Source organism: Hemicordylus capensis, chromosome 4 (genome assembly GCF_027244095.1).
Source record: "Hemicordylus capensis ecotype Gifberg chromosome 4, rHemCap1.1.pri, whole genome shotgun sequence".
NCBI classification, from domain to species: Eukaryota; Metazoa; Chordata; class Lepidosauria; order Squamata; family Cordylidae; genus Hemicordylus; species Hemicordylus capensis.
In genome coordinates this window covers 174,108,626-174,135,639 of record NC_069660.1, presented here as the reverse complement: position 1 = coordinate 174,135,639, position 27,014 = coordinate 174,108,626, and the positions used below count along the sequence as shown (strand labels likewise).

Here is a 27,014-nt window from a genome sequence, read left to right as displayed (position 1 = left end):
CCAATGGAGAAAAGATACCAAGAGGCATGGTATCTTAAACACACACAAAACACACCACTTGTCTGAAACCCTAGAGAGCCAGTGTTGTCATTGCTGTGTAGTCACTGCGGGTCAGTGTTGACAATACTGAGTTAGATGGACCAATGGTCTGTCTCAGCATATGGCAGCTTCCTGTTTGTTAGGACTGGCCAGCAAGCAACCAAAAAATGACAAAATAGTCAGTGAGTTTTCAAATTCTACTTTTCTTCAGGCTGAATGTTAATCAAACAGGAAAGGCAAGGAAAGGAAAGGAAAGGAAAGGCGGTGTTTTGGGGGCATAGAAAAGCCTGTGTTAACGGTTTGGGCCCAGGATACCTGAGGGACTGCCTGCTCCCAAGGGTTACTGCCCGCTTGACAAGGTCATCTGAGGGGGCTCTGCTCCAGGTGCCGACAATGAGGGAGGCTCGGTTGCCGTGCATGTGGGACAGGGCCTTCTCTGTTGCTGCCCCCAGACTCTGGAATGCTCTCCCAGTGGCTATTCGCTCCTTGGTCTCCATCACAGCTTTTAGAAAGAGTGTAAAGTCTTGGCTTTTTGCCCAGGCATTTATTTGATTCGCTGCTGCTGCTCTTTATACTCTGTATTGCTTTTATGCTTTTGTTTTAAATTTTTAATCAGATTTGTTTAATATTTTTCACTTAATATTTTAATTGTGTCTTTTTTACCATCTTGTGTTTAAATTTTTGCTGTAAACTGCCTTGGGATTGTTTAATGAAAGGCGGTATATAAATTTAACAATAAATAAATAAAATAAAATGTGGACTATAGTTCTGAAATGTAGAAAATATAATTTCAGAAATAATTTATTTCAAGACTCATTAGATTGTATGTATATGGGACAGGGGGGCAAGGGGCAACTGGGCGTATTTGTACTGGGCCCAAAGAAATGGTGCTCGGGTCCTAACTGGTAGAGACGGGTCCTATATAGAGAGCAAATTTGAGTTGTCAAGATGCTTTTATCATCAATCACTATCATCATAATTTATTCCAAAAGCTCCAGTAAGGGTGGATTTTCTATTGGAGTTCATGTGAGGTGAAGTCTTTTCCCCCCACGAGTGGAGAAGCTTCAGTTTTAGAGCATTAATAAGGGTTATATGCAAAGACTTGGAAGAACCCTAGATACTTTTTTAAAAAGTCTATCGCAGCTCTTTCCTTTGTTAGGCCCCGCCCACGCGCCCGTCTTCGTCAACCAAGCTTTCTTCCGCCAAAGCAGTGGTGTAACCAGTTTCCTTTCTAGACAGGAAGCTCTGTACCCAAATTGCCGCAGGCCCAACGGGGACATGCCTCCTCACACACACGTGCTCTAAAGAGCGTTGCTGATTGGCTGAGTGGCCCGCCAAACCCGCTTGAGCTGTCCGTTGATTGGATTGAGATAATTTCCGTTGGACTTTCAGGGAAAATCTTCGAGGCAAAAGCGAAGCTATGGCGGCGGCTGTCCGAGGCACGCAGCGGCTGATGGGGCTGGCGGTGCGCGCCTCCCTTCTCCTGCCGGGGCGGTAAGAAAGAAGAGCAGGAGCAGCCCATTCGCTCTCCTTCGGGGAGCCGAGTATGGTCGATGCAAAGCGAGGCCCAGGCCGGGCACCCACCCAGGACTGCTCGGCAGGCAGGCGGGGAAGGCAGGCTCGGCTCTCGGGCTAGCCCCGGGAGTATCCTTGAGGGAAGAGCCGCTCACTACTTGGGTGTCTGGACGACCGTGCAAGTTTTCCGGGCAGTGGGCGGGCCGGGACGGCCTATGCCAGGCCGGCAACATGTGCTTCACGAACTCGTTCTCATGCTGCTGCCGCCTCCGGAGCCATTTTTCTCGAGTGGCTCTTCCCTCCCGCACACTTCGGGCCGGCTCGAGAGCTGCCTGGCCCTCCGCAGGGGGAGAGGGAGCACCTGGTCTTGGCCTTTCCTTGTCTAGACCGCGCTAACTGCCCCGCCACTACTTATCATTTGCGACCCTTCGAGGGAATCTCTTATTAATTTATTTAAACTCTTTGGGCCCGCCTTTTCCCTATCAGGACGGCGTGGACGTTCTTTTTAAACCTGCTGTGCAAATACTGCTTTTTGAAAACTGCTTGTCTTAACCTTTCAGAAGGGATTTCATTTAGAGTAATGCTTCTCAGGGATCGAATGAGAGACTGTGTCTTGTAGTCCAGTTTGCAAATGCTTCTCTTAAAGTAGCTAGGAATCCAGCTTTGCACCGTCCTTCACATTTCCCTAGTAACTGGCTTTTTGGTCAGAAGTCTGGCTTGACGTAAAGTTTGTTATAGTAAAGTTTACAAATCTGTGTGAACTGCTAACTGTTACTTTTGGGACTGATTCATATGTGCATATACATCATCAGAGTTGCATCGTAAATCTATGCACTCATTCAGTTGGAAAACATTGTGTACAATGATATGAAAGTCCTATCTGTGGTTTAATCTATCATAGTTCATGTTTAACTGTCTTCACTTGATGAAGATGCATGTGTGAGCCAGCTCTAAGTTTCTTGGGTAGTGTACTTGAATATTTTAATATTCATGAGATTTTACAGCTAATCAGATGTGTTTATATGTATGTGACCCAACTATGCATAAGTGAAAGCATTCAATTATGATTTCTCTGCAACTCACTTTGATTCTTGGGCCAAGGGTTCAATAATCATTCAGTCCTGTTCTGGGTGAATTCTGAAAGACTGCACAATAAGCATTAGAAAGGGGAAAAATAGGTCCCTCCTATGCTTCCAGAATGGATTTCCCAGCGGTAAAGCAACCTTGACATATGGTAAACCAGTCAAAGTTTAAGAAAAGAGATCTACAGCTTTCCTAAGTAGATCAAACTATTGCTGAAGAAGAAGAGGTGGAAATTGTCATGACTTCTTTAAAAATCAAGCTGCTCTTTCTACCTTTTTATAATCATGCAGGATTATTGCATTGCATAACCCACAATTTTGGTCCCAAGGCTGGCTTACACTTGCACACAAAAATCTTTAAAAACATAAAAAACAGTAGCAAGCTCATAAATCAGCAATATTGCAAAGAACAAACCAGCAGCATCAACAGATAAAATCTACCATGCTACAACTATATCTATACAAAGGGCTTCCTAAATAACAAAGTTAAATCAAAAGCACAAGTATAAAATGTGGGAGACCTGGCTTGGCAGCAGTACCTGTGAAAGGCACCTAGTGTCTTAATGGGCAGTCAGTTGAACATGAGCCAGCAGTGTTTTGCAGCTCCTTAAACAACTACTAATGCAATCCTTGGCTGCATTTACAGAGGTGTAGGATCCAGATCATGAGAAGTCATTACTCCACTTTATTCTGCACTGGTCAGGCCTCACTGGGAATACTGTGTCCAGTTCTGGGCATTGCATTTTAAGAATTGAGAAACACGAGTGAGTTCAGAGGAAGCCATAAAGATGGTGAGGGGGCTGAGAAACAAGGTCTATGAAGAACAGTTGAAGGAGCTGGGTATGTTTAGTATGGAGAAGATAAGACTAAGGAGGAATGTGATAGGGGTTGGAAGAGCTTCCACAGAAAAAGAAGCAGACTTGTACTCTGTTGCTCCTGAGGGCAGGACTAGAACCAGTGGGTTGAAATAACAAGGAAGCAGATTTATGCTAGACATTAGGAAGAATTTTCTAACTGTAAGAGCTGTTTGACAGTGGAATGGGGTGCCTCATGCAGTGGTAGGCTCTCCTTGCTGGAGGTTTTCAAACAGTGGCTGGACAGCCATCTGTTAAGGATACTGTAGCAATTCCCTTAGCTGAACAGGAAAGGACTAGAAGACCTCCAGGATACATTTAAGTTCTAAAATGCTATGATTTCATCCATTTTTACCACTTGCTAAAATGTGAGCTGTGACTTGTGGTACCACATTCAAATAGGCTGTGTTGCTCATGCCCACTTGCCTTTCTCCTGAAAGTATAGGAACATGAATTAGAACTTCTGATGTTGACATGACCACATGCACAACTTGGCTGAAGTGATCCTTTGGCTATCCTGGCCAGAGATAATTTAGGGCTTTAAAGTAGTGCCTTTGAATTGGGCCTGGAAACAAATTAGTACCAATGCAGATGGTATGATATCAGAGTGGTATGCTTTGTGTAGCAAACCCCAGTCTGGCTGCTACACTCTGGACTAATTGAAGTTTCTAAGCAATATTCAAGGCAGCTCCATGTGTGTGCTAATGGTAGCTCAACCTGAATTACTATGATATGAATGGCTGTCCGAATAAAAGGTGAGTTCATACAGAAAAGGTATGCCATCCAGAACTCCTTTGAGGAAGGGTGGAATAAAAATGTAAGAGATGGATGCAATTAAAATGCAATTACCAGCCCTAAAGACCCTGAGGAGGATGATAAAATCCTGAAACTAGGTTAAATCTTGAGACCTAGTAACCTCAACCTAAGTGCAACAAGACTTTGTGTTTGAGGCAACAACTTAAAGCTACTCTTGTAAAATGAAATGGCTAGTGTCATCCTGTTGGGAGTTCTCTTGCTCTTTCTGTGTGCCACTAAAAAGAACCACCTCTTGTTTACAACTCATGTTGTAATATATCATGTAGATACTGTTCCCCAGTACTAGTGGCAGAAGCACACAGGACGGAAAAGCACCACACCAGTGGGTAGGAAGGAAGGAAACAGGAATGGTGCAATAGCAGTTTATTAAAGATAAGATCCTGAGGCGTTTTGAGCAACTGTGTAGAGAAGGATGGGGGTGAACAGTTTCATAGGAATAGGGATGAAGGGAGTGAAGCCCATAAGGTTAGTATTTGAACTAGTTTTATAACTCGAAAGGCAGTAAGTAACCAGCAGTGCTCGCTCATGTTTTTTCATCTGTGTATGGAATGAATTTTGTTCTGGGTGGCTGTATCAAGGCAGTATGTATGCATGTGCACACCTTAGAGGAAACACTGGTAACCAACTGTTACTAGGGGTAAAGCGCAAAAAAACAAAACAGGGAACAGGCACTGTTCACCTCCACTTCTCTGCACAGTTGTTTTCCCCCAGGTCTTAAAAAAAAAAGACAGAAAAACCAAATAGAAATAATTTTCCCTTATATTGGCATGCCATATAACAGGGTGACTTTTGGTGGAGTGGAGGCTTTTTGAGTTATAAAACTAGTTTGAATACACCTTATGGTCTTTACACCCCTCATCGCTATTCCTGTGAAACTGTTAATCCCCACGCTTCTCCACACTGTTGCTCTCCTTTTTTAAAAGGGGTAGAAAAAACCAAAAATATAATATCAGAAGATAAACATTTTATAATTTATTTGTACTAACACTGAAATAGTCATGACCCAACACATTTCTCACTGAACCCCTTTTCACACTGCATCATCCCAAGCTTTCCATTGCTTTTTTCTGTAGGTACATGTACACATTCACCCTCATCCTACAGTGTGCTTTTCTGTGTGCCTTTGCACAGTGGTACACAACACTTGTACCTTCTTTAGTCTTCAAGATCACTGTTTTTGGTCAGATTACTTCTAGAAATCATTCTCCATACTCAGGATGACCAGGCCTCAAAGAAAGACAGCAGCGATGATGTCACAGCAGAGCCAACATGGCTACTGCTTGTTTTGAGGGACATGGACAAATAGGAATTTTAAGCCTTGGTTTCAGCTGCATATGAGCAGATTTCAGCCAAAAACAAAAAGGCAGGTGACTTGTAATCACTTTTTGGTGAGAACAGAACAATTTATTTTTAGGAGACATCCCCATTGTATGGAACACTATGATGAAGGTCGTGACTATGATGAAGGTCATGACATCCCCATTAAACATTTTTTTGACCTCTACTAATCATGTTGTTTCAGGACTTCTCTGCGGCTTTGCACAATGACACAGGAGAAAAGCACAGGACCAAACTTGGAAGAAGAGCCAAATCACAGCCCCAGTGAACAAAAACCTGACTCTGCTGCAAAGATATTAAAAGAGGAAAAGACCAAACTGGAAGAGCAATTAAAAGAAATGACCGTAAGGATACTTGGGCTTATCTGCATATTCCTTGGACTATTTAGTGGATGAGTCTTCTACTCAAATTGCTTTTAGTATTTTAATCAGAACTTAAGGGCTAGTGTCAGAAAGGGAAGACTACAAAAATGTATTGTATACATCAACTGAAGTGTCTCGAGATCCTTCTGAGCTTTGTACATAGCCCTCAAATTCCCCTCTACATGAACTGAAGCCTGATGCTGTCATCTCTTTCTAAAGGGAAATTGTCATGTTTTACTATATAACCTGTCAAACAAAAAACTGATTTGAGTTGTGACTAAGTTTTAATGTTTTATCACGATTTAGGCAAACTGATCCTGGGGCCACACACATAGGGAGCAACACGTGATTAGTGTGTTCTATGCCTCGGCCCATGCAATGGTAATAGGGTAATGACCATGAGTTGGAAAGGCCTGGAGTAAAGCAAACCAAATAATTTCTTGTCATTTTTGAGAGTAACAGAAAATCAAATTTCTGAAGCAAATTGTTCTGGTTTCCAGGAAAAATATAAACGTGCCCTGGCAGATGCAGAAAATCTACGGCAAAGGACTCAGAAATTGGTAGAAGAAGCAAAGTTATATGGTAAGTGTAGACTTGTTTGTACAAGCACTGTATGAATGAAGACTGAATCTTGGAAATTCATGGATGATTCAGCCACTCATCTAAATCATGCACTAATCTTGCTGTTTAAAGACTGAAATACCTAGACAGTACTTCTTTTGAATATTGTTTTCCGCTTGTGGGTTGGGAGCCACAGGTGAGATGCATCTTCCTATTTACATTTTTTAAGTATAAAAGAGAGATGTGGGGGGCGGGGAAGAGAAAAGAAAAAGGAGACCAAATACAAAGGAGAACTGTGTCTATCTTTATCTTTATCTTTAATAGCTACGAAAAGGAATTTTAGCAGGTACACATTTTCTCACCCCTGTGTGACAAACAGCACCTGCAAAATGTCCCTCTTGTATACAACTATTAAATATAGAAGAGCCCTGCTGTCCTTTGTATCTGGTCATTCTGCATCCCTCCCTCCCCCCACACATGCTCACACTCAATCACTCTAAACTAATAAGTGGGTTTCATACTTCAGGTTGAGGTTAAAGGTGGGTCCTAAGTCTGAAAAGATTTAAGGGTATACTAGTTTTTCTGCCATAAGATTTCTGTGCCAATTCTTACACATCCATGCACATTCCCATTAATTTACATTGTTACAAGCTGAATTCAGATGTAGCTGAATTAACTGAGATCCTCAGTTAAATAATTTTGTTTCTCAATCTATGGTATCATATCTTAACTATTGGATGCATACCTCCCTGAACTTTGCTTTCTTCAAAAAAATATAAAACAATTGTTTTCTGTTACAGTCGATATGTTAACACACTGTAAGGATTGACTGGAATTTTATTGTGGTTTTTTGCTTTAGGAATTCAAAGTTTCTGCAAGGACTTATTAGAAGTTGCCGATGTTCTGGAAAAAGCAACTGAGAGTGTTCCCAAAGAGGAACTAAAGGATGAAAATCCTCATCTGAAAAACCTCTATGAAGGTCTTGCCATGACAGAAGTTCAGATTCAAAAAGTGTTCAGAAAACATGGCTTGATTAAACTAAATCCTCTTGGAGCCAAGTTTGATCCCTATGAACACGAAGCATTGTTTCATGTTCCCATGGATGGAAAAGAACCTGGCACTGTTGCTTTAGTTTCTAAGGTTGGTTATAAGTTGCATGGCCGTACATTGAGGCCTGCCTTGGTAGGTGTTGTAAAAGAACCTTAGCAGTATAATCCAAAATAATTAATGTGCCACACAACTGTTAGATAACTGGATAAGGATCGACTAAACTTAATGATGGTTTAGAGATATGGGAGCTTAAACTAAACAGTCCGTGGGGCAGCAATGCTAATGAAGCAACACTGAAAACATGTTTTCAAAATGAACAGATAATGTGAGGGCCGACAAAGTGAGTAGTATGAATTATAAGTATGAGTCATCTGTATATAATAGTACAATTATTTAAAGGGTTTTCTGCATTGTAATTAAGCAATAATGCAGTGTTGACTGATTAGAATGAAAGCCTTTTAACTTCCTGTGTCATGTATTATCTCTCTGCAGTAACGTCATCAAATTTGTATTTTTTTATTTTTTTGTTCATTCCTTTGTGAACATAGAACACCCATCTAACCTCTACTTAACTGCTTTTGTTCCCATGAAACACAACTAATAACTGCATTACACTGAATTTACACAACTATTTTATAGAAATACTTCCAACCTCTTCCAGAATTTAGTAGTAACCACTATTACACAATCATGGCTACATAAACCTAAAGCAAAGGACCCTTTGACAAAGTTTATTAAGTGTCTGTATAATGTAGTTGAATTCTGGCCAGTATTTGCATTGGAAGGGAATCCAAGACCTTTAGCTGGTCTTGACAGAAGCTAGAATGTGTGGTCACCCTCAATCCTTCTCCTTGCCCCCTGCCCCCAGTCCTGATGCAGTCCTGATAGGAGGGAGAGGGTATTTCTTGTCTGCTTGACCCAAAGCAAGACCACTCTTCCTCCATTCTGAATTACCTATGATGCATGGTGGACTGCCCTCTGCTTTGTGCTTGTCCACTAGTGTTGTTGTCAGGAAGAGATTTCTGATCACTGCTGATGACTGTATTTGTGGAATCCTGGTAGTTATATTGTTCTTGAACTGCAGATAAGTGAGATGGAACAAGAATGTGACACTGCTTGCTTTTTCTTACAATACTCTCTTCTATATTTCTGTTGACATCTACTGGAAACAAAGCCAAAATTTAATGTTGTAACACTGAGGACTAGTTCAGATGTCACAGCAAATAGACACAAACCTTGGGCTTGCATGCTTCCCCTTCCACAAGGGGCAATAGGAAGATTCAATTTGTGGCTTGTAAGAAGCTTCAGTTTCCTATTATATCTGATCAGATCCTGACTGATTGAGTCAGTGAGGTTTGGGCAGCTATTCCAGTAATGGTAAGAAACAAGGGATATGGCATTGGCAGTTCAGCAAGCCATTACGGGGAAGAGAGACCAGTAACTTAATTTTTCCCTTTTGGCTGCTCTGTTAGCTCACAGTCCTCAGGAAGAAATTTCAACTACCACAGAACTTAATCGCACTCCTCTGAAATGCCAGGTTGGTTCAGAATAAGATTGAACTAAGAGCAGGTTAGAGGAAGTGGGTGGGGGTGGTGGAGTGACTCTGGTCCATAAGAACATCATCTCCCTTACCAAGATTCCTGTGAGAGAACTGACTCAATATTGAGTGTGTATATATTAGGTTCGAGATTCAGTATAGACTGGGGATTCTGTTGATGTACCTTCCACCCTGCTGCCTAACAGATTCCCTGAACTGGTTGCAGAGTTGGTGTTGGAATCACCCATTTTGATGGTGGGCAATGTTCCCTTTAACAGGAATTCCTAGATGTTGACTGCAGTTTCCATAATCCCCAGCTGCAGTGGCTTTTGCTTGGGGATTATGGGAGTTGTAGTCAACAACATCTGGCAATCCCTGTTAGAGGGAACCCTGGTGGTGGGTGGTTTCAATGTCCACCTTGGGACTGGCTTTTCTGATTCATCTCAGGAGTTTATAGCAGCCATGACAACTATGGGCCTATCTCTTGTGGTAGCAAGCATGACTTGTCCCCATAGCTAAGCAGGGTCTGCCCTGGTTGCATCTGAATGGGAGACTTGATGTGTGAGCACTGCAAGATATTCCCCCCAGGGGATGAAGCCGCTCTGGGAAGAGCAGAAGATTTCAAGTTCCTTCCCTGGCTTCTCCAAGATAGGGCTGAGAGAGATTCCTGCCTGCAACCTTGGAGAAGCCGCTGCCAGTCTGTGAAGACAATACTGAGCTAGATAGACCAATGGTCTGACTCAGTATATGGCAGTTTCCTGTGTTCCTATGTGAGGCATATTGCTGGTCACACAATGGATTTGGTCTTTTGCTCAGATCAGGATAGTGTTCCGTGGGTGGGCCCCCTGTAGTTTCCCCATTGTCATGGATGGTCCACTTCCTGGTTAAGGTTGTTCTCACAATCATGATTGGCCCCTGCAGGCATGGTGGACCTATTAGAGTTGTCTGCCCAAGAAGGCTCTGCATCCAATAGGATTCCAAGAGGCCTTGGAGTGTTTTACAATTGGATCTGGATAGTGATCCGTTGCATTCATAACAATGGGTTCTGCGCCTGCGCAGTGACCTCACGGACCGATTAGCTAGCTCCTCGCTAATCCTCCTCGCAGGATAGTGTTTTCCCATCCGGAATGCAAGAAATTTCTGAAGGGGTTAAATAATCTGTACCCACCAATTCGGCGCCCACATCAGCAGTGGGATTTGACTTTGGTGCTACAGGCGCTGACTCAGCCGCCGTTTGAACCTATGGCAACGGCCTCCTTACGTCGTCTTACCATTAAGACAGCCTTCTTAATAGCGATAACGACGGCACGGAGGGTAGGTGAGCTAGCTGCTCTTAGAATGGACAAACCATTTATGCAAGTTTTTCCGCATAAGGTCTCTCTTCGGCTGGATCCGAAGTTCCGCCCCAAGATAACGTCTGATTTCCACATTAATGCGGATATAATTCTTCCAACATTTTTCCAGAGCCCAGAATCACGGCTAGAAAAGGAGATGCATACTCTGGATGTCCGTAGGGCGCTCCTATACTACTTGGACGCCACTAAGTCTATTCGACGGACTAGGAAACTGTTTGTCTTGTACACGGGCTCGGTTAAGGGAAAGCCGGTCTCACGACAGAGGTTGGCTCAGTGGATTGTGAAGGCAGTAAAGCTAGCTTATACTGCGCAAGGCAAGGTACCACCAGGGACTATCACAGCTCACGCTACGATAGCCTATGCCTCCTCTGCAGCGGACTTGGCCGGTGTATCGATGAAGGATATATGCAAAGCAGCGACTTGGACGTCAAACCAACCCTTCATTCGGCATTATGCAGTGGACCTGCGACAATCAAAGGAAGGAGAGTTTGGGCGGAGTGTACTGAAGAGGGTCCTGCCGTAGATACTGCCCACCACCAAGGCAGCAGCTGGCTAATCACCCATTGTTATGAATGCAACGGATCACTATCCAGATAAACAGGTTGCTCACCTGTAACTGATGATCTGGAAGAGATCCGTTGTATTCATAAGACCCGCCCAGACCTCCCCACGGTTTTCGAGCAGGACCAGGTTGGGTTTCAAAAAAAAAGAAGAAGACTGTCGGTCCACCAGAAACTGAAAGAGACACGCCCCAACTGCCAGGGATAAGAAGAGCACGGTCTCGTGCAGGGCAGTTAGGGGCGGAGCGAGGAGCTAGCTAATCGGTCCGTGAGGTCACTGCGCAGGCGCAGAACCCATTGTTATGAATACAACGGATCTCTTCCAGATCATCAGTTACAGGTGAGCAACCTGTTTTTCTGTCAGTGATTCTGTTGATGCCCTGGAGGTACCTAGAATGGAACTCACCAAGTCAGTAGACACAATTGCCCCTCAGTGTCCTCTCTGACCTCCTTAGTATACAGGAGCTGAAGCAGCAAGTTAGACAAATGGAGGACTCTCATTTAATTCAATAAGCATAGAGCCCAATTGCCTATGCCATGGCAATGCATGCAACAAGGAAGCAGTTTTCTTTTGCACGTATTACATCTGCAAGTTCATGTCCAGCAGAGCTGTTCCGGGTTGTCGGTCTAATTCAAGCCCCCCATTTCAAATGTTCCTGGAAATAATGTCTCACTATAACACACTTAAGAGTTATTTGCAGATAAAATATGTCACATTCAGGCTGACCTGGACATCAGTATTCCTGCAGGTCAGTTGTGGGGTTGTCCAGGAATCTCTCTTGTGGAACTAGATTGGATCCGTTGCAGTTTGACTCCTGAGGATGTGGACAAACAGCTTATAATGATATGGCATACAACCTGTTCTTGGGATCCTTGTCCAACATGGTTGATATCATCTTGCAGGGAGGTTATTGATGTTGGCCTAGTTGACATCACGAATGCCTCACTGAGCAGGGCTAGGATGTCTGCTTGTTTGAAGGAGGCAGTGAATAGACCTCTTCTAGGTCTCTTGGTGAAAGGGATTTGGGAATAGGGCGCACTGCTGGCACTTGGCAGCAGTTGCTCTTTGAAACTGGAGCTGTTATATGGAGTCTCTCAGGCTCCATTCTGTCATCTACATGAAACTACTGGGTGAGGTCACTGGGGATTTGATGCTGGGTGTTACGTCTGTGCTGATGATACCCAGATCTCTCCAGGTCATTATTATCAGGAAATGACATTAAATGCCTGCCAATAGGCTGTAATGGGCTAGATAATATGTAAGATGGAGGTGCTCATTATAGGGAGTCATAATCTGGAGAATGGGACAGAATCTCCTTTTTTGGATGGGGTTATACTCTCTGGAAAGAACAGGTATATAGTTTGGGAGTGCTCGCGGATCCTGGTCTCACCCTGGTGTCTCAGGTGGAGGCTATGGCCAAGAATGCTTCTCACCAGTTTCAGTTGATAAGCCTGTTTGTTTAAGAGAATGACCTCAGAACAGTGGTGCACCAGCTGGTGGCCTCTAGGCTGCACTGTTGCACTGTGCTCTCTTTAGGGCTGCCTTTGTATACAGTTTGGAAACTTCAGTTAGTCCAAAAATATGGCAGCCAAATTGGTTTTGAGAGTAACTTGGCAAGGCCATGTTATGCCTGTTCTTAAATAGCTGCATTGGCTGCCAGTATATTTCCAGGAATTTTTTTTTTTCCCCTTTAAACCCTTAAAGCTTAGGCCCAAGTTATCCAAGAGAGCACCTTTCTCCAAGTTCCCCACCACTCATTAAGATTATTAGGAGAAGTCTGCCAGCAGAGAGCCAGCGTGGTATAGTGGTTAGAGTGCTGGACTAGGACCAGGGAGACCCGAGTTCAAATCCCCATTCAGCCATAATACTAGCTGGGTGACTCTGGGCCAGTCACTTCTCTCTCAGCCTAACCTGCTTCACAGGGTTGTTGTGAAAGAGAAACTCAAGGATGTAGTACACCGCTCTGGGCTCCTTGGAGGAAGAGCGGGATATAAATGTAATAATAATAATAATAATCTGATAGCATCTTGGGATTGGGCCTTCTCACTTGTCATCCCTAGGTTGTAGAACATGCTCCCTATAGCCAAGCCAGCGTGGTGTAGTGGCTAGAATGCTGGACTAGGACCGGGGAGACCTGAGTTCAAATCCCCATTCAGCCATAATACTAGCTGGGTGACTCTGGGCCAGTCACTTCTCTCTCAGCCTAACCTACTTCACAGGGTTGTTGTGACGAGAAACCTAAGTATGTAGTACATTGCTCTGGGCTCCTTGGAGGAAGAGCGGGATATAAAATGTAAAAATAAAATAAATAAAATATGTATAAGAGACTTATCTTTGGAAGCCTTCAAGAGAGCCATACCCAACTTTTCATCCTTGCTTTTAATAATAGTTAACTGTTAATAATAACTCCTATTTTGTTAATATTTTAAATGGTTTGAATTTTTAATGTAAACTGCCCTGAGCTATTTAAGGATGGGTGGTATAAAAATGAAAACTTGATAGCCTGGTTTATATAAATCATGTTTTCCAATATTTGGAAGTTTATAACAACCAGCAGATTGAAGCTTCTAATCCCCTCTTTTGGGGATCCCCCTTAAGTACAAGAAGTGGAGTGAGTGCACAAGAGCCTGAGGCTCATTCTTACTAGTTCTTGTCAGAACACACAATAGCTTGTGTCTATCAATAGACCTTCGATTTGATTTGCTGAACAAGTAAATGGGGTATATTTTAAAGTATAAGAAGTCTCACTCCTATATCGACTTGTAGTGATCTCCAATTCAGCCTTTGTTTAGTTCCATAACTGCTTAGCTTCAATAATGCTACAGCATCTGGTGTTCCCAGAACATTCACAGAAACCCGCAAAATAGCAAAGGTAATAAGTGATGTCAAAATTAGTATAGTCAGATGTTCAAAGTGCAGATGAAAAGTTATAAACTTGGCTTTGTTCTTCACAGCACATGAGTATGTTTCGTGCTTTCAAAATTATATGATGTGCTTGTTCTAAAATCTATATGGCTTATGGGGTATATTTTATATATTTACACCTGGTCTGCAATAAGAAATAATTCTGTACTCAATATTAAATCAAATTTATTTATACAAGCAGCTGTTGAAGTCTTGTTAGTTGAAAAATAAGAGGGAAATGTTTATTTCCAGTAATTTTAGTCCCTGTAGGCCAAAAAAACTAATTCAGTTCTAAATAGTGAATAACATTAAAATATTTATTCACTAACTTTTTGTAAAGAGGCTTTGCAGGAATGTTTGCTTTCATGTAAAAATGCTCACTGTAAAAGCCTTTGCAGAAGTATAATAAATATTCAAACATCTAAACATTTTGTTTAGGTCATCAATAAGTTATATTTAGCACCAAAGTTGTTCTTCAGGCAACAAGAAAGGGCTAACAAAAGTATAAAGCTTTTCACCCAAATCAAATATATTGATCTAGTACATGCCAGTATAATTGTGGAAGCACAGACTATACCCAGTAATGGATCTAGAGCAAAACAGGTTAAACGCTTGGATGATGGCACTCTTGTAGAACTTAAGACTCTCTTCTCAAGCTACACAAGGTTTCCTAGGAACACACCAATGTAACAAATAAATTGTCCCATTCCATAGGCTCAAGTCTAATTGAAAAACAATGACACTTGCATGCCTAACTCTGAATTTGGTCCAAAATCTCAAGTTGTTTTATGTAACATACAACACCTTGAAGCTTGTGATCAGAGCATAGAACTGTTGTTGAAACAAAGTGTAGTATTAAACAATGTATAAAAGGTGAGTCAGTTAAGCCCTTACCTATCTGAAAAAACAGATACTGAGAAAAGAACACATTCCTCAAGGGCAGTGATCTCCACACCATTACAATTTTAGTTCTGCTGGAGAGAAAATGTACCAGAACTACCTAGTCACGGCTGTATGAAGTTTTAAAAATTAGAGATTAAACACATTACCCGTGAGTACTTAATGAAATGATTACAAAAATGTATGCAAACAGACTACCTATGGCAGATGGAGGCTGGATCTACACATGCTGCAGTGTGGGCCTCTGTAACCCCTTCCCAAGTTAGCACAGCAGGAAGAAGGCTCTGCTAAACCCATAGTGTGTTGGTTTGTTACATGGAAATGAAGAATTGCAATCCATTGCCTGTAATTTGAAGTGGAAGTGTCCAGAATACTACATTATGTATAGGTCAGCTCTGCATAAACAGCATTTTGAGAATACACTAAAGCACACTTATGAGGAAGCCCCATTAAAATTAATGGAGCTGCTGAGTAAACATACTTATGGTTGTGCTTTACAAGTGGTAGGTAAAGACCTATGTGTTAAGGCCCAGAGAAACTTTATTTGCAAACAAGCTCAGTAACAAGTAAGGCTCACAATCTCCAGTGATGATAGTAGAGTAAAAACGTCTTTTAAGCATTACAATAATGTTTCTGGAGGTGCTTTCAAATTTTGCAGTCTAGATCACATAGTAAGAACTGCTTTTAGAGACTTCACACCTAAAAAAAACAGCTTGTAGGATTGTGCAGGAAGGGCTGCTCTTACGAAGATAGAGGCAGAAAAATCTCTAGATTGTGGCTGTAGTGAAGTTATTTTGGATCCAATTGCTGACAGAAGTCATTGCCACAGCACCTTGCAGACCAAATAGCTCATATCTTGATTTGCCAGTTATTCTTCTGTCTGTGACAGCACATGAGACACTGTCCAAAACCAAGCCAGCACAAACTCAAAACCCACAAACCCAACCACTGCCCACTAGGTGCTCAGAAAATTCCTCTGCCCTTTTCTGTTTGTTTGCCTTAGACTGAAACCCAAGGGGGGTTGTTAAGCCCCTGCACATTTCTGGTGAAATAAGTTTGTCTTGCTTGGTCATAAGTGGTGCAGGCTTGCCCTAAACACATCATGAGGCCGTGCAGTAAGCCCCACTGCAACATAGCACATGTGATCCAAACTATATCTGTGCAAGAGATTTCCACTTACTGCTGGTCTGAAAGTTCCCCTGCTTTCTTTGTCTAGTTCACAAGTGGTGAACTAGACAACGGTATTCTCACAAGGGCAACCATCTTCAGAGTTTTGAGGGATTTACTAACAGCGGTAATAGAGGGTTTTAAAAAATAAAACTTGCTTTAATGCTTTGCTTGTGTAGGTGGCAGCTGCACTAGAAACTGCATTTCACACCCCACCCACACCCCCCGAGTGCACTGGGAAGTTATACACAATGTCACATTATTCCTTGGTGCATTCGTGGGGTGGGGTGAGGATTTTGGCTGGCAGCACTGCTCTTGTCTGCACATATGCAACAGTGAGGATAAATTAAAAAGGCTGCTCATGCTGCTGCCACCAGTATCCTGAAACCTCAGGAACATGCAGACAAAGAGGATAGTTTTGTCCCCTGCAGCCCCAATCATTCCTCCAAATAAACTTCAAGTTTCACTGAAACTGATTTCAGCCTAGCACTAATTTCAGTTTTAAGGGAAATACTCTTGAGATTCCTCACAGTATTTTTATCATTACAGGAAAGCAACACTAATACACACACCAGAGCTCCTGAATTATCCCAGGCCAGGTCCTTGCCAAGGCTTTTCATGGGTCTGCACTTAACATAGTAAAACCAGTTTATTCTAAAAACTGATCAGCTTATTGCACTCTCAAGCAAATGAGCAAACCATATTATGCCCTCTTTCCTTGCTATTCCATATGTTCTGCTGCCAGTCTAGCAAGATACATGTATGTGCCAAAGAACAGAACTGGTTCATAGCTAGGGAGAGTCACCAAAAGATCCTAATTTCTCAATGCCTCGACTTTTAATACATAAGATTTAGAAAAAGAAAACACAGTCTGCTCCTATACAGGCTTAGTCAACAGCAAGTTCCACTGAAGCCAATGGGACTACACCCAAGTAAGTGTGCAGAAAGCTGCTGCCTCAGCTAGCACTATGTCCAAACTGTAAGCTGAAGGTCTTTTCCCTTCATAAACAACTTCTACAGCAGAGCTGGAGCTCAGTGCTAGTATCAAGGTTCCACATCTCATCTTTGATACATTAGCCAATAGATAAGCAAGCCACCTCATCTACAACGGGTGTTTTAAGGCAGCTTCCTCACCTGTGAGGGTAAGAAATTGAGCATTTGCATGATCTATCACAGAAGAATCCAGTTAGGTTGAGCATTTTAAGCTTTTAGAGGAGAAATCCTAGGTTTTAAAGAAATCAGAGAAAAGTAACAGACTATTTTGACCAATGATGGGCCTTTTGTTCATATTGATGCTATTCCAAAGCAGCTTCACAAGATTCAAGAAGCATCCCTGGATATCCAACCACTTTCAGTTAAAAAATTCAAAATCCTTTTCTTGAGTACTTTATCTAAGTAACTAGGAAGACGACTTTTTGATGGAATACCCTGTCTTTTTTGGAGATGGTCTTTAATTATGATAGTTTTAACAGTCACATATCGTGCTGGACTTAGGTTAATAGAGCTACAAAGTACTTTCTCTCTGTCAGATAGCAGTTCAAAGCCAGGTAGATTTTCAATTGCAGCAAATTCCCCATCTTTACCATCTTCCTTGCCCCTCTTAGAAGTAGTAATATTTTTATTTTCTTTCCTTTTCTCTCGTTTGTGTCTAGCTGCTTCATATTCTGCTGACTCTTCCATTTTTGTTATTCCATTCCGTCGATACCTCTGCAGTTCCCTAATCTTGGTTCGAAGTACCTTCTCTTTATGCAGATTTTCAAAGAAATCATCAAACTCTTTACAAGACATAAACTGATAGAGAGACCTCAGTTTTAACCTCAGCTCCTTTTCTTCTTTTGTGATCTTGCGTTTTGAAGGTTTTTCTTTGTCCCTTCTATCCTTCCCTAAAAAGGCAGGAACTAGGTTGTAATCACGAGCAATATTCTTTCGCCGCTGCCTCTCCTTTAGTTTTCTTACATACATGTCCACATGAGCTCTTTTTAATTCTATTTCTACATCATCATCATCATAGTTCACTGAAAGGCCACTGATTAAAGTCTCAGCATCTTGGTCATACTCAATCTCATAGTCATCTCTAAATGGCATGTATCCCAGCTGCTGCTGTTCAGCAACTGATATGTCTAGAGGTGGCAGAGGTGTTGTTAGGCTTGGAGAAAGTGGTCCACCACTTGGGCAGGTGTGATCCGTTACTCTGTTTGGGATTATGTCAGGAATGCAGGCTTTTCCAAGATTACCATGTATATACATGCTTACATAGTGTTCCATCACTTCCTGAGGAGTCCGTGATGCTCCAACATGAGCAGCCATATCTTCCTAGAATAAAAAGAGTTCATAACATTAACAAGTCTCAAAATAATTGTTTACAAGAACATCCTATATATGTATTCAATGTACACACACACGCATGCATGCATACAATGTAGTTCCTCAAAGTTAGAGAACGACACTTCACATTATTCTGTACATAGCTGCAGACTTCAGAATGACAAGATTTGTTTCAACTAAGATGATCCTGGAGAAGCAGTTTATTGTATTCACAAAAAAATCACAAACAAGGCAGTTATATCCATTCCTTTCTCTATTTTTATTTTACTTAGCATACTGTATTTGCACCACCCAAAACCTATGTTTCTGGGCAATGAAACAAATGAAAGTGGAGTTCTTTAGCAAAATAGAACATTTGTAGAGTTGTCTTAAAGTAGGGAAAGAAAATATTTTATTCAGCTTGCTTTTAACTCAATCTGTCCATACCAGTTTGACTGACCAGTGTTACTGGACATTCCAGAACAATTAGAATATTTTTGCTACCACAGAAAAGTCCGGCCTTGCTATTCCAAGAAAAGCCAATTAACTTTAAAAGACTAAAATCTTATTCTAAGGGTTATGAAAATATAGTATTTGTAAGAAAATATTTCTTAGCACACAGCACTGCAGACATTCAGTCCATGCCCATTTTCTGGCCTTTTTACTTGAGGCATACGAATTATTTTGAGTAAGAGACAGACAGCCATCTAGACTGTAAAATTAAATTTGCTATTCCATTTTAAGAGAAATATAACTTCTAAAAGAGCCCCTGGTGGCGCAGTGGTAAAACTGCTGCCCTGTAACCAGAAGGTTACAAGTTCCATCCTGACCAGGGGCTCAAGGTTGACTCAGCCTTCCATCCTTCCGAGGTCGGTAAAATGAGTACCCAGAATGTTGGGGGCAATATGCTAAATCATTGTAAACCGCTTAGAGAGCTTCCAGCTATAGAGCGGTATATAAATGTAAGTGCTATTGCTATTGCTAAAAGAGCGTTTCCAAATTAAAATCACAGACCCAGAGGTAATGGCAGTTTGGCTCACCAATCTGCAAATATTTTTCATTCGTTTGCATTAGATTCTCCGTGAATTTTCTCTATTTCTCAAGACAAAGGGGACAAGCCACTGATATTTGATATATGAACCGGAGAGGCTGTCAACCCAATATCCGGGATAGCCTGAAATAAAACATTCAGCCGCACCATTTCAAATGAACCACCCTGAGCTAGAGTCGCAGATAAAGGCGTCTCGGGGACCTATATAGACACATCCTCAGGAAGGCAGATCCAGCTAAGGAAGACGCTTGGAAAGCAGCACCCGCGCTCCTCTCCTCCTCACCCAGTTGCCGAAGCCGAACTGCTCGATAGCGTCCAGCAAGAGCTGCTCCTCCCGGCTACTCCAGCCGCCCTCGGCCTCAGCACCCCAAAGCGTGAAGCGCCCGCCGTCCACCAGCTGATAACCGTGCCAGCGCCGGTGCGGGCCGATCTCGGCACCCGCCGAGAAACATTCGGGGCAGAGTTCGATGTCGGCGCACTCGGTGCAACGGAAGCGCAGCGAGCTCACCTCAGCCAAGCAATACACGCAATACTTTTTCCCTAACTCCGCCATCTTGCCTCCCCTCCAAGCAGAGCCGGCGCGGAGCTGACGTCTGCAACTGCGACAGGGAGCAGTTTAGAGCTAATTGGCTCCTTCGAGGGCCAAAGGAGAAAGGCCAACCAGCTTCAAATCGTAGAATGGGTTTCCCCAAGCTGCTTATTGGTTGAGCGCGTGGAGTCTTGTTGCCATAGAGACGGGTCAAAACTGATGGAAGGAGAGCGGCGGTAGCCGGTCTCCATCGTCGCTAACGGGCAGGTATGGAGACGGAGCCGATTTCTCCCGAGCCAGCCGAAGCGCCCGGAGATGCGGCGACCCCAGAGGCCGTAGAAGCCTCCCCCTCCTCCTCTGCCGTCGCTGCCCCCATTGCTGAGGAGTCGCCGGTCAAGGGGGAAGCGGCAGCGGAGGGGGAGGCGACGGCGGCCGCCGAAGAAGAGAAGCCAGGAGAAGAACCCACCGAAGAACCGCCTGCAGGGGAGGAGGCGAGCGACGGCCAGGCGGAGGAGGAGGAGGCGCCGGCGCCCCTGGAGGGAGCAATCGCGGGCCAAGAACCATCGCCAGCGGAGGAGGAGGAGGAGGAGGAGGGGAAGGCAGCGGAGGATGAAAGCGGCGGCGAGGACGCGGCGGCTGCGGCGGCTGCGGCAGAGGAGCTCCCCCAGGGGCCCGAGGAGGCTCCCTCCAGCGCGTTCCTGGTGCCTGCGCTGCCTACCAGCGTGTCCTTCGCCGAGGGGGAGCCGCTGGAGCCGGAGCCGCTGCAGATCGGTGTCGACCTGAGCCGCCGGCTGAGCGTCAGCCTGCGGGAGCTGGAGAGCATCAGGAGGACGTCGCCGGAGCCCAACAGCCCCGAAGACGAGGAGAGCCTCGAGGAACCGGGGGAGACCGAGCAGGAGGTCGAGGCGCGCCTGGCCGAAGAAGAGCGGCAGCGGACCGAGCTGGTGGAGGAGTACCGGCAGCTGGTGTCGGAGCGGAGCCGCCTGCGCCATTACAACACGAAGCTGCAGGGCAAGCTGGCTGACCTGCTGAACAAGGCCAAGGCCAAGGAGCTTCCCCGGGCAGAGCTGGAGCAGCACATCTCGGACAAAGAGCAGCGCTACAACCGCTACTTAGCTATGCTGGAGGAGCTGCGGAACCAGCAGACGGAGGAGATGGCCTGGTATCAGAGGCAGATAGATGCCCTCCAAAGGACCTGTGAGGAGAAGCTGGCCACTGTGAATGCTGAGTGGAAGACCTACCTGGCTACCAAGAAGGACGTGGCTGTGTACACCATGGGGCGGCGGCTGGGAGGCAAGCAGGCTGCCATCAAGCAAGTGGAGCTGATCCAATCGAGAGAGCAGAGCAAGGAAAAAGAGATGACGGAGGTGAGCCAAGCGGGCTCATATTCTGGACAGCTAAATTCTCAGTTCATTTGTTGTTAACAGAATGGTTGCCTATACCTTCCTGAGGTATATTAGATTAGTGCTTTGCCACCTTTGCCCTTCTTGATGTTGGCTGAAGTTGCTCTGAAATTCACAAAACTGCTCATCCTCCAAATTAGATAACTGCAAATAAGGATTTCATTTTCCACATTCTTTAGATTTAATCACTCCTTTATGCTTTCCCACACCCCACAAATCTAAATTAACAAACAGAACTTTCAACAATCTTTGAGTGGCACCAGTTCATCTAGTTGGGATCTGGCCTGTGCAGTTGTCAGCCTAGGTCATGGAAGACACCTGTAGATAAGGTTTATAATCTTTCAAGATTAGAGAGCCATCAAGATGCATCGTTTCAGCCTTTTAATACTACTTAAGTGGTTTTAATAAGTTAAAGCATAAAACCAGTTAAAATATATTTGAAATAGCTTTATTTTAGGATGGGCAGTACATAAACAAAAGTAGTAAATAAAATGTTTTGTGAAATCATCAACAGAGCAATTGAGGGGGCTGTACTTTTAACTGGGCTAATTCCTACACACCTCTTAAAGGTCCTGTTGTTCAAATTCCATCTTAATTCTCGGCACAAAGAGACACTTTTCAAAGTGAAGACTAAAGAACAGCAACTGGCCCTATCCAACCCTCTCCACTGGCTGTTGCTGACTTTTCCCTTGTGTTTGTGAGCCTTTTGAGGACAAGAAGCTGTCTTATTCTATGTAAGCCACTTTGATAACTTTTGCAGAAAGGATGATTGCAAAGTGTTATATACTGTTATATAACACAGGCTTGTTGTGAAAGAGAATCTCAAGTATGTAGTACACCGCTCTGGGCTCCTTGGACGAAGAGATGGATATAAATGTAAGTAAATTAATAATAATAATAATAATAATAATAATAATAATAATAATAATAATAATAAATAAAATTGCAAGAGAAGAAAAACAAATCTAAGCGTTGCATGGATTGACTACAAGAAAGCCTTCGACTCATTTGCGTCACACATGGATACTAAAATGTTTAGAAACAACTGGTGTCAGCAAAAACATTCAGATATTTATTTAAAAAGCAATGAGCATGTGGAGTACACAGTTAATCAATGGTGAGACATTGTGGCAGAAAAAGACCAAAATAATCCCAGTGGTAATTGGCACCTTAGGTGCAATTCCAAAACAACCTGAAGAGCACCTCAGCGCCATAGGAGCCACAGAAATCACCATCAGCCAATTACAAAAAGCAACTTTACTGGGAACAGCCTATATTCTGTGACGATATCTATAATAACCAACAGTATTGATGATAAAATTCAGCCATCCCAGGTCCTTGGGAAGGACGATGTCTGGATAAAACAAACCAGTCAATAACACCTGTCTGACTGTGTAAACAAGAAATAATAATAATAATATATTGGAGTTTCTTGTGCTCCAGAAGCAAGTCTGTAGAATGATGGACAGACAGATCATGCAAGGTCAAATTGTTTGCCTGATTTATTACAAATACCAAGCACATATTTCATCAATTTGGCCGACTCATTGGATAGCCTTGAAAATCCCTTTTGGTCAATGTAGTCAATACAGATTTCCTGTATGCAAGATCCTTCATTTAGGACTCAGAGGGCCCAAACTTCTGTTCAAGTTTTGAATAAGGTTTCTGTTCAGAACAGGATTGGAATAGATGTGCGTTGTTCCAGTTATAACCATACTTCCAACTGTTTGACTACAGGCTGACTCTTTATGATATTCTGAGATTGCAGCCTTATGCATGCTTACCTGGAAGTCAGAAGTATCTTCTGAGTTGGTATCTATAGGCCTCGTTTGTGATACACAGATCTATGTGTTCTCTTCTGCCACCTATCATGCATTCCTAAGATAATTTTCAAAGAACTGCTAGCATTTCTAAATGCCTACTCTATTTTTCTAGATTTTTATTCGGAGTTGGGAGCTCGTTCAGAGAAATGGGAGAAAATATTTAGTCCTGCACATGATTCTTTGCCCTTGCTTTTCTCTGACACAGACACACATAGTGACAGGTCCTCTGGAACCCTGTCTGAAAGCAGTTGTACAGTTAGATACTTTTGTCAGTCCTGACTAAAGCTGTGCAGGCCTGGAAAAATTCAGAATATATGTTTTTCTGAAAAATTGGTTATGGAAGCTTCTTTTGGAATTATGCCTAATTTAAGAAAAGGTGTTCAAATATCTTCATATAAGGAACATGTTGTGGCCTTTACTCTGCCTTCTTGCTTGCTTCAGGTTCCTCCATCTTCTGCAGTATGTGAAATAATTTGGTCTTAAGTTTGGAAATATGCCAGATCAAGAAATAAATGAACATGTGAAAAGGTAGAGAGGCTTGTCTCAATCTAGGCAATTCAATTTTAATAAGTCATTATGATAAAATAAAGCATCAAAAGAAGCAGAAACTGCTGATAGTGACAGTTCAGAAAATGAGACTGATTAGACAAAGTTTCATGTGGTAAAGTTGTATTCAGTAAGTCTTATCCCCCCCCCCCGCTTTGCTTTTTCTAAAAGTGATGGGAAGCTCGTCCCTGCTGTTTGGGGATACACAGAATGAACGTGCTCATCCCACTCTTCAATTGGCAGGTTATACATAAATGCTCCTAAAGAAACAATGTGACTTGACAAGGGTACTAAAAAATACTGCATATTTCAGCTTCCCCCAACAGTTCTATTTTCTGAAGAAAAAACCCAGAAAAACCTGGGTTTTTAAAATAACACTTCCAGAAATTTTACATCTAGTTCTGACCCTACCAGTGGTCCCTCTAATTTTGTTCATCTCTGTGCGGAATGAGTTTTTTTCTGGGTGGAAATATCAAGGCACTCTGTATGCACATGTATTCAGAGTGGGGCCTTCCTAATTCAAACTGAGTAGGATCTAAAATTAACTGAGCAGACATCAGAAAGCTTGTGAGCACACACACACCTTAAAGGAAACAGTGGACCTTACTGCCAGTCAGCTTCGTGTGGTGATCTGGGCTCTAGTTATGAAAGAACCTATTACCTCTCTAGCTCATTCAACATTTTATAAGCCTCTTATGTATCCAATTTTGTAATTTTCTAGGTTCGTCTGGAAAATATAAAGTTGAAACACAGGATCCAGAAACTTGAAGCAAGCTTAAAAGCCCAAGAGGAGTTGGCAGAAGGACTTCACTTAATAGACTTTGAGCAGCTGAAGATAGAGAACCAGACCTACAATGAGAAAATTGAAGAGCGCAATGAGGAGCTTCTGAAGCTCCGGAAGAAGATCACCAACACAGTGCAAGTCCTGACTCAGCTAAAGGAAAAACTGCAGTTTGTGGAAGGAGAGAATCAAGGACAAAAGGCTCAGCTAATGGCAGTAGAAGCTCTCGTGGCCCAAAAGAGAGATCATCTAACGAGGACAAAACAGGCTCGAGATAGATTGCGAATAGACAACCAGAAACTTCACCAGAGATGTGGCTTACTTGGAAATACACTGTTACTGAGGGACTTTGAGAGTAAGGTAGAGGCTGCTGAAACACTGAAGCAGAGGCTGGAAATACTGAAACGTCGCCATGCTGGCCTCTCCCTTGCTTGCAGAGGAGTCAAGAAGAAAATCAGTGGGGTAAACTCTTTTCTGCCAGTCTAAATGGCTGATTTGAATGTCAGAAGTGGGAAGGTGTTTTTCTGTGCACAAGTAAAATATTAAATTGCACATTGTTAGATCCTAATGTATACTCTATTGTGCATGTAGCTGTATACAAGTTAATTTTTACATATTTGATCCTTCACTCTACCCACCTCCCCCATTGCTGTCATTGAAAGAAAGGGTATTTTGCAGTCTTAGTGCATTCTTTTATATTTATCAAAATTCATTCCCTGTTAAATACATCTTATATACCTCTTTGTACTCTCTCAGCACAGAGATGGTAAAAATGCAGTTTTATTCTTTTGTATTATTTCAACATGTTATTGGTGGAGGCCATGGATTAATAAACTGAAAATAACCAATTAACTCAGGCAGAAAGTTATGCTGTGCTCTTGCCGAACTCTCATCAGAATCAGGGCTTAGCACCTATCACTTTTGTAGGAACACATCAGGAAACAGGTTCTCTTAGTCTGCTGGCTTCAATTCTGCACACTCCAGTGGAAACCATAGCTTACATACTGATGGCATGTAGCAGGAGGTATTTTCAAGTTGAGTGAAATTCCCTCCTACTGAGGATTTAGGAGTTGTCTGGGCTAAAAGCATGATAAGATAAGTTTGTCCAGGTGGATAGATGCCACCTGGACAACCTTACAGCATTCCCCAACAGCACCCTTGAAAATCTCCCTACACCTCCATTAAATTTGTCAGGGATTTCCAGCTGTCAAATCTCTGAAGCCAAAGCCAGCTTTGGGTCATTCTTTAGGTCACTTACCAGAGGCTTAAAGAAACAAGTCAAGCATACATACAAGCTGACATCTTAAAGCATGGGTGTGCCAGGAAGATGTGTGGCAGAGAACCTCCCCACCACTGCAGCACCCACATGTGTAGGAGTGGTGAATTCCACTGATCTCCTTTTCCTCTGAAAGTGTCCTGTGCCACCTACACATTTGCCCCTATTTTCAGGTGGCACAGGCTATTTCCAAGGAAAGCAAAGGTTGCTGAAGATTGTTCCTGCCACTGCACAGCTAGGAAAGCTCTCCACAGATGTGTCTTCCTGATGCACTAGCAGTGCATTAATTAGGATATCAGCCACTAAGCTGGCACATTCAGAATAATTTTCCCCATTGTTGAGAACAGAAGAATTCAAAACAAAAACAGTTAAATGCAAGCTGTACTTCTCAACTTCTCTCTAGGTATTGGCCATAAGTGTTCTGCTTTTTCTCTGTATCCCAGCTGCTGTTGTTACAACATGTTTATGAACCTGCTAACTGCTCCGAAGTTTATTAAAAATAAACTGTTTGCACATTACAGCTAAGAAGATGTGGACGCTGGTAGGAAGGCCAGAATAGCACACATTGGTTTGAATAATTCTCAAAGTGGTTTACATAGCAAAGGCATGAGCATGTAAAAAGAAACGAGACACCAGCAACAGCCACTGGGAGAGGGGAAACACTATTCTGGGTTGAATAGAGGTAATTGCTCTCCCTCTGCTAAGTAGTAGGGCTGTGTGAAGCTTAGGGGGAAAAGTTAACTAATGGGAAAATAAAGGAGTGCCAGAAAAAGGGAGGTAATGAAAGTGATGGGTGGGGAAACAGAAAGGGGCAGCAGACCTGCCATGGTGCACAAAAGTTCAGAGAAGAGAGTGTGATATGGGACACAGATGCAACCCACACTAATTGTTAGCAACAGGAATGAATAAGTTGGGCTAATCAGTAAAATACAAGAATGTTTGTTCAGTCTACTTAAATATAATTCATACTAAGGTCAATATCTAACAAATATATAGAAATATAAAAGAATGATTTCCAAACACCAATTTAAACACAAAGGTCTCTTAACACAACTCCAGGAGAAGAGGAGAGCACTCAAGTATTTGTAATCCAGGAGGCTCCCTCCTCCGAGATCAAATGTGAAGCTGATCTCCTCAGAAGTGATTTTGTTAGCCCTTCTCTCCTCGTCTACTCTCCTCTACCCCTCAATGTCACTCTCCCCAACATTCCATCTTTTTAGCCCCTTCCTTTGGGTGGAATGCCAGCTTCTTCACCTCTAC

The 27,014-nt window shown here is 42.9% G+C and overlaps 3 protein-coding genes across 4 annotated transcripts; 2 read left to right on the top strand and 1 right to left on the bottom strand.

Annotated features, from left to right (window-relative positions):
- The first annotated feature begins 1,378 nt into the window (after positions 1-1,378).
- Positions 1,379-8,184, top strand: GRPEL1 (GrpE like 1, mitochondrial). Its single transcript, XM_053242909.1, has 4 exons — positions 1,379-1,533; positions 5,829-5,988; positions 6,507-6,588; positions 7,427-8,184. The coding sequence occupies exons 1-4, from the start codon at positions 1,460-1,462 to the stop codon at positions 7,771-7,773; spliced, it is 663 nt and encodes a 220-aa protein (XP_053098884.1). The 5' UTR covers positions 1,379-1,459; the 3' UTR covers positions 7,774-8,184.
- Positions 8,185-15,396: 7,212 nt separating this feature from the next.
- TADA2B (transcriptional adaptor 2B) lies at positions 15,397-20,093 on the bottom strand. 2 transcript variants are annotated; one of them, XM_053242906.1, is made up of 2 exons: positions 19,680-20,093; positions 15,397-18,354 (listed from the first exon to the last, which is right to left on the bottom strand). In XM_053242906.1, the coding sequence occupies exons 1-2, from the start codon at positions 19,947-19,949 to the stop codon at positions 17,362-17,364; spliced, it is 1,263 nt and encodes a 420-aa protein (XP_053098881.1). In that variant the 5' UTR covers positions 19,950-20,093; the 3' UTR covers positions 15,397-17,361. The 2 variants fall into 2 exon arrangements, with proteins under 2 accessions (XP_053098881.1, XP_053098882.1); XM_053242907.1 differs by having other exon boundaries at positions 19,905-20,093.
- A 101-nt stretch (positions 20,094-20,194) lies between these two features.
- On the top strand, positions 20,195-25,330 carry CCDC96 (coiled-coil domain containing 96). Its single transcript, XM_053242905.1, has 2 exons — positions 20,195-21,292; positions 24,419-25,330. Exons 1-2 carry the CDS (start codon positions 20,195-20,197, stop codon positions 24,962-24,964), a joined length of 1,644 nt encoding a protein of 547 aa, XP_053098880.1. The 3' UTR covers positions 24,965-25,330.
- Positions 25,331-27,014: the final 1,684 nt, after the last annotated feature.

Coding starts and splice junctions, on each gene's coding strand:
- GRPEL1 (XM_053242909.1), top strand. CDS start 1,460: ATGGCGGCGGCTGTCCGAGGCACGCAGCGGCTGATGGGGCTGGCGGTG. Junction 1,534..5,828: donor TCCCTTCTCCTGCCGGGGCG/GTAAGAAAGAAG, acceptor ATGTTGTTTCAG/GACTTCTCTGCGGCTTTGCA. Junction 5,989..6,506: donor AGCAATTAAAAGAAATGACC/GTAAGGATACTT, acceptor TCTGGTTTCCAG/GAAAAATATAAACGTGCCCT.
- TADA2B (XM_053242906.1), bottom strand. CDS start 19,949: ATGGCGGAGTTAGGGAAAAAGTATTGCGTGTATTGCTTGGCTGAGGTG. Junction 18,355..19,679: donor AGTTCGGCTTCGGCAACTGG/GTGAGGAGGAGA, acceptor TTTTTATTCTAG/GAAGATATGGCTGCTCATGT.
- CCDC96 (XM_053242905.1), top strand. CDS start 20,195: ATGGAGACGGAGCCGATTTCTCCCGAGCCAGCCGAAGCGCCCGGAGAT. Junction 21,293..24,418: donor AGGAAAAAGAGATGACGGAG/GTGAGCCAAGCG, acceptor GTAATTTTCTAG/GTTCGTCTGGAAAATATAAA.